The following is a 7,417-nucleotide window of genomic DNA, read 5'->3' as shown; positions in this document are numbered from 1 at the left end:
TATAGGTTCTTCTAATATTACTATCTAATATTAACTCTGATCTTTTTACCATAGACCGTTTATTATTTTTTCTGTGTATCCAATCCGTTGGATGGATGTGTGGATGGTTGGAGGAAAACTTTATAAAGATCCGTGCCAGCCGCGCTTCGCTTCACACCTGCTCGTAACTCGAAGAGCTGCAAACCAGCGTCCGCCAAACGCTAAACGCCAAAATCTCATATCAAATAATAGGCATAAGGCAACCGGCAACGGTACTCGGAACTTGCCACTCGGACTATTATGTAAGATTGGGCAATCTGCGAACATATAGACCCATTCACATCTACATACTCGCCCAACTCCCCCAACTCGGTGGCTGATTCTATTTGGCAAGTTGCACTTGAGTGATTTTTCGGGCTTCCAAAAAAAAACAAAAAACGGAAAGCCAACACAAAACTTTAGACCAGACGTGCAACATGTAAACCGAGCCAGATAAACGGCCAATGACGTAGACGAGAAAACCCGACAAAAGCTGCCAAGCCAAAAATCGCGCAATATCAGAAACTATTATTGAAAGTGAAACCACATCCCGTCCCCCCCAAAAACCCAAAAAATTTAACAAGAGCAGTGCGAACCGTTTTGTAGCGTTTTGAGACCAAACTTTCGGCACGGATCGTCAACTTTTATGGCCAACGTCGCGAGGATTTGCTAAGAAGGCCCGAAATGGGCCAAGTTGTTCGGTGTCAGTTGGTCAAAGTGCGTGCCGAGCTGTGAACCGTGATTCGCGATTGTGGGTGTACGAATAAACCCAAAGCATTTGAATAATTTGAATATAATTGAGCAGGTCAGTGCTGCTGGTGCTTGAGAAACTATTCAAAAAGGTGAGTAATAATAGTAAGGGAACAAGTTTAATTAAATATGCAACAGAATAAATTAAAAATAGAGGCTAGAAAAGTAGTTTCCGAGTATAAATTAGTATTATGGTTTTTAGTTACTGCCTTAATTTGTCAAAGTTCAAATTGACTACATTTTATTTTGAAAACTTTGGTGTGGGAAATGGAAAGGGCTGTTTTTTTTTGGGTTTTCCCGGCAATTAATCGATGACACGAACATTTCAGACTAAGATAAGATAAATCTGTTCAGCCGTTCTGGAGTTTTAGCGAAACTAACGAACAGAAATTCATTTTTATATCCATAGATATGCATAATAAACAATATTAAACTATTGAATCTATTTAATAAGTAATACTTATATATATACTTATATATACTTATTAAGTATATAAAATAATAAGTAGCATGTGGTATGTTATATTTGATAATTTTAAAGGCTGAAACCTTTATTTAAATAATTCATATGAAAAATGTATATGATTGGATTTTTTGGGACTCATTTTTAAAATGTCAAATGGCCTAAAGGAAGTGGTAGCTCCGTTAGTTATTTTCAATTAATGCAGTAAACTAACAACGGGCAAAGGAAAACGGCTCAAGGTCAGCCCAACGCGATTAACTATAATTATAAAAGCCAAGTGTAGGAGCAAAGGTACGAGAACAGCACCAACAACAAGACTGGCGAATAATGAAAGCCAAAAACCGAAACCAAAAACCCAAGTAGAAGAAGCGGCCGCAACAAAAGCCACTATGTATTGCATAACAACTACAAAGCAAAGCAAGGCGGATAAAAAACAATAAACAAACATAAAACAAACAACAACGAGGAGTTGAAGTAATTATAACAACAATTAAGCAAACGGCGTGCGTTTTTACAGCTAAGCGAAAAATCATCCAAGCATTTGGTGGGTGAAGGGTACGAGAAGGGGTGGTTGGGGGATGGTTTTGGGGGGCGGGCTGTGGATCACATCATTCATTAAAATGTAATCCAACTATAAGAGAAGACAAACGTCTCGAGCGTCTGGGTTCTGGATGGGCCATAATTAAACCATCGCAGATGACAGTTTTATGCCTTTGACCTTAACGCCTGACAAACGCAGGTGGCAGATGAGGAATACGGGTGATACAAGTGATGTTATTGTTCTATAGTTTCCGCGACATTGATGTAGCTTAGAATACTTAAACTTAGTCAAGGGTCCAACGGAAGTGATGTAAAAACTAATTGACAATCTGATACTTAGATATCAAATGGAAGAGATATTACTTTAAAAGCCTTCTGTTTTCTGATCTTGATATGATAGGTTTGTCGGTAAAATATTCATATAGGAGTGGATATTTAATATCATACTCGCTTAATGTATAAAAATCATAAAATTATTATATTTATAAATCATATAAATAGTAAGTATAAATATGAAATATAAACTATTAAAGGAAGGTTCAGTTACTTGGGATTAAGTAAAGACAAGTTGAAAATAATCCATTGGAAATAAACGTTAAACTTTCCTTAAATAAAGTATTTAAGTATGATCTGATTTAAGTAGATCTTAAAGCTATACAAATTTAATCAAAATATTAAAAAGGGAAAACGAGGTCTATATATAATATAACCTTTAATAATAATATCACCTTTCTAAGAGCATTGAAGATCCCCTTAGCTAGATATAAAAATAGCCAAGATCTATTACTCTTAGACATTGGCCAGAATTAATTTATGAAGCACAAACTTCCTTCCTGCCGGCACGCATTTGGTGTAACCAACTGCGGACAACACTTGAGTGACCACTAGCAAGGTCACTGGCAGGCAATCCCATCACGCGGCACCAAGCATGACGATAATTATGAACCGATTCGCATACCGATAATATTGAATGGTCACCTTTGTATCTCCATGTCTTTGCAGCTGCCAGTCGAGTGACGGACACGAAGATGTGCAGATTGGCGGGCCAGATGCGGATTCTCGGGCTGGTTGGGGTTCTTCTGCTGGCTCAGTTGCAGGTAAGGAACCTTTCACCTCCGGCTGATTGCCCAACGGAGAGCGTTGCTTAAGCCAGATGGGCAGATTCGAAATCTAATCTATTTAACAGTTCTTGGAATGAACTTCCTGATTAGGCCACATGAACCGCAACCAATCGTTGGCCAATAGCCAGTCTAACGGATATGCTCTGCTCTAATGCAGATTGCGTATCGACCGCGAGCGGAAGAAGCTTTGTCTTGGCCAAAATTATGTGGCTTTGTTGCTGATGCAGCACTTTTGTTTCATAAAACCAAAGACTCAAGACACAAACTTGAGCGAGTGATTTATGGCATTGCGTATACGCCCCACGCGCCCACGCACTTTCGAATGTATGTTTTGGTTTTTTTTACAGCCCCTTGAATGTTTGGAACAAAGTTCGGACTACTCGGTGGTTAGCAAAGCTTCAGCGGTGGCTACCACCACCTCAGCCCCACCCACTGTATTGCCGCCCATACGTAGTTTTAAAGGACGCATCCAGACCACAACTCCCTTACCGCGAAGTTCCACGGGCAGTCGTCCTTCCACCCAGCAAGAATTGGGTTCAGTCTCCTCCAAATCGTATATCTCAGGACCCACCACACAGTCCTCCAAGCTATCGAAGAGAGCTGGCCTGGCAGGACCTAAGAAGTTTCCCAAGGATGTTCGGAATCGCAGCAGCAGTGCTGTTGAGCGCAATAAGCTGCAACATGACGTGGTGAGTCCTTCACGTTTAAAAATAATACTTTTTCCATAAAGAAATATATTTAATTGTCAGCCTGATCATGTCCCGGACTCTTCTGGCTATATACCCCATCGAATTGGACACCCAGTACATCTAGATTACGGCTCTACAGGTGTGGATTCAAGTGGCGCCCCCACAGGAAGTGGAGCCTATCACGCAGTTCCTTATGAAGGAAACAAATGGCACGAGGAGTACTGGGATCAGGAATACGCAGGACACCCGTATCAACACAACAGTACTCGAGTGCAGCGTAAGCAGAACTAATTAATAACCTTATTAATTTATTATAATTAATTTATTTGAAATATAGACATCGAAGCCGAGTGCCAGGATGATTATATGAAAATTCGGATTGGATTCAATGGATCCTTCAATGGCTTACTCTACTCAGCTGGCTATGCCTATGATCCTGACTGTATGTACATAAATGGATCTGGCAGAGACTACTACGAGTTCTACATTCAATTAAATCGTTGTGGAACTTTGGGAAAAAACTCGCTTCAAGAAGAGAGTCGCAAGAATCCCACAGTGCGTATGATTGATATTTAGGTGGGAAATTTATATTTTAATCAAATTTTTTTACACTGGATAGAATTTTATGTGGAATACAGTTACTGTTCAATATAATCCACTAATTGAAGAGGAGTATGATGAACACTTCAAGGTCACCTGCGAATATGGCTATGATTTCTGGAAGACTGTGACTTTTCCCTTTCTAGATGTGGAGTATGTTTTGATTTTGATGATTTACTTCCCATATTTTTAAAACTGTTTGTCTCTTTTCTTTAGAGTGGCCACTGGTAATCCTGTAGTTTTTACCTTGAGTCCACCAGAGTGTTATATGGAAATTCAAAATGGTTATGGCATTGGAGGACCTCGTGTCACAGGACCCGTGCGTGTGGGTGATCCTTTAACCCTGATCATATATATGAGGAGCAAATATGGTGAGTCTGCCTAGCTACAAGCTTTGTAATGGATGTTAATTTTATCTTTTCATACCCAGATGGCTTCGATATTGTGGTTAATGACTGCTACGCCCACAATGGCGCCAACAAGCGGATACAACTGATCGATCAACACGGCTGTCCGGTGGACGACAAGCTCATCTCACGCTTCAGGGGCAGCTGGTCGGATTCCGGGGTGTACGAGACCCAAGTGTATGCTTACATGAAAACCTTCCGGTTCACTGGATCTCCGGCACTTTACATAGAGTGCGATGTGCGCATGTGCCACGGTCGTTGTCCAGTAAGTACTTGGCTTGCTTGGTTTTAAGATTTTCTGAATAAAATGAAATATTTTTCCTTTTGTAGAGCCAACCCTGTCATTGGCGAAACTTAAAGGCAGTCACAAAGCGCGACATCTCCAATAGAACGGCCACCAATCTTTCCCTGCCACCGCTTTCCTCCACCGACAGTGAGGGCGTCACCACCGAGAGCCCTGGCCAAAACTCTCTGTCGGAGAACGTGAATCTTTTCCAGTCGCTGCGAGTCCTGCAGGAGGGCGAGAACGATGGCGACGACGTGTATGCCCATCGGCAGACAAAGCCCCTGGCAACGCACCAAACTTGCCTCAAGACTTCGACCTTTTCGGCCCTGACAGCAGGATGTTCGGCGCTTCTCTGTATCCTGACTGTGACGTTATTCGTCGCCTGCTCGAGATTAAAGCGTCGCAAGGAGTCCTCGCTCTATGACTCCTATATAGCACACAAGGGCCAAATAGATTGATCGACCGAAGCGAAATTCTCTCGTTCTGAGCACATTGTGTATATAGCTTATGGCACGCAACACATTCTGTTTTAGTTAGAGCTAAGTTTGCTGTAGTCTTTTCTAGATTCTGTGTTTTAGCCTTAAGGTTTGATATTGCCAACTTTGATTGAGGACGGAAAGGACTCTGTCTTTAAAATTCAAAACATTTTATAATTTTTTTCTTTTCTTACAAATAAAATATTTAAAGGAGACGATTTGAAAGAAATCAAGAAATGTATTTTTAATTTTATTGAAAGATCAACAGATCTTTCAGAACAGTTTTATGATACATACAGCTGAGGTGGCTTTAAAACTGAGACTACTCTGGGTAGAAACAGAAAGGCAGGCATGCTTATATTGACTCGCTGCTGATTAAAATCGTATATATATATTATTCGTTTTGGGATGTCTCCTTGGCTGCTTTGTAAAAACGTTCATTCGACCAAAATTATATTAGTAAGGATATCCCATTGAAAGAATTTCTTTTAAACTTAAAAGCTAGATATATCACCATGGTGGTTCGCCAATTAGAGAGACCATGATAGATGAGTTGGAAGTAAGGATCCAGGACACAATAAAATAGATATATAACGAAATAAAAATAAAACCCATTAAAAAGGAATACTTCCAAATTCTGGAAAAGTTTTCATCAAGAACCCAATGTTTAAAAAAGATTTCAGAAAACAAATAAATATATTGAGCACATTTAAAACCAGTAGTAAACCAATAGTAACGAAATAAAAATTTTAATAGCTCGAAACATTTCCATTAAACCATTAAATAAAAAAAATAATAACAAAATTGAAGAAATGCATTCAAAATGTAAAGCTGATGTCCCACTATGATAGATGATCTGGAAGAAAGGATCCATGGCACAAGAAAAACAAGAATGAAAACTTCATAATAAACAAATAAAAATAGCAATAAAATAAAGAAGAGAGACTTCCAAATTCTGGAAAAGTTTTCATCAAGAACCCACTATTAAAAAAACAAATTTCAGAAAAATAAATAAATGGATTGAACACATTTAAAACCACTGGTAGAACCCTGCTTGAATGGCAAGTTCCTTATAGTTACCATATTTTTACCATATTTTTCCTTATTTTTACCATAAAAAAAATAATAGCATTAAACAAAATTAAAAAAATGCGTTCAAAATTTAAAGAGGCCCCACCATGATAGATGATCTGGAAGACGAGATCCAAGGCACAATAAAAAGTAAAAAAAAAAAATTGTAGGAAACCAAAATTAAAAAAGAAAAAATGTAAAAGTTAAATGTCCCGCACTGGTTTTTTGTGCAATGAGCGACCATGATAGACGAGTTGGAAGAAGGTCCCAATTCTGGCACAATAGAAAATTGAAATAGAAGAAACAGTCGTAGCGTGTACTCTGGGGCGCCTCTCTTCGAGATCCCAAAATTAAATTTAAAAATATGAAGAAATAAAAAGGTATAAGAAAAGTTCTATTAAAGAATACTGCTTGCATGCCCAGTTCATAAAAATAATGAAAACAAATTAAAATAGCATTAAAAACAAACATTTTTGTTTAATAAAATAATATCACTAAAATACGTAGAAAAGAAAAAGATACGAAGAAAAGTTTAAAATTTAACATTGGGCTCCTACTAGAGCTGGAGAAGAGGATCCATGGCAAAACAAAAAATAAAAAGGAGAAAAAGGCTCAGTGTGTACTCTGGGGCGCCTCTCTTCGAGATCCCAAAATTAAAAAAAAAAAAAAATTAAAATAATAGAAAACTGAATAAAAATATTGAAAAAAAAATGAATAATAATAAGTAAAATAGGGAGGTGTAGTTGACTTGAAAGCCAAGACTGAATGACTCTAAATGTTGGTGGGGCCTCTATTTATACCAAAATTCCAGGGTTGCCTTCGATAAAGCAGTCAAATTTTTAGATTTGAAAAATGCAATGGTTGCTTTGTTGGCCCTTAACTTTGGGGACCTCTTACTTCAATTACGGTCTTACTGACAATTTCGGTAGTTCAGTTATTTGGCAGATAAAGGATATACCGGTTTTTTGAATTATAACTGCGTTTAAATGCTTTTTT

At 38.4% G+C, this 7,417-nt stretch overlaps 1 protein-coding gene across 1 annotated transcript; it reads left to right on the top strand.

The window, feature by feature from the left end:
• Positions 1–125: 125 nt before the first annotated feature.
• LOC6507697 lies at positions 126–5,907 on the top strand. The gene is made up of 9 exons (XM_001956129.3): positions 126–860; positions 2,774–2,868; positions 3,240–3,581; positions 3,642–3,858; positions 3,919–4,136; positions 4,201–4,334; positions 4,398–4,552; positions 4,612–4,853; positions 4,919–5,907. The coding sequence occupies exons 2-9, from the start codon at positions 2,800–2,802 to the stop codon at positions 5,330–5,332; spliced, it is 1,791 nt and encodes a 596-aa protein (XP_001956165.1). The 5' UTR covers positions 126–860; positions 2,774–2,799; the 3' UTR covers positions 5,333–5,907.
• The last annotated feature ends 1,510 nt before the right edge of the window (positions 5,908–7,417 follow it).

The sequence above is a fragment of the Drosophila ananassae genome, chromosome 2R (genome assembly GCF_017639315.1).
Source record: "Drosophila ananassae strain 14024-0371.13 chromosome 2R, ASM1763931v2, whole genome shotgun sequence".
In the NCBI taxonomy this organism is placed as follows: Eukaryota; Metazoa; Arthropoda; class Insecta; order Diptera; family Drosophilidae; genus Drosophila; species Drosophila ananassae.
The sequence above is the reverse complement of the archived record's forward strand: the minus strand, read 5'-3'. Positions and strand labels throughout refer to the sequence as shown.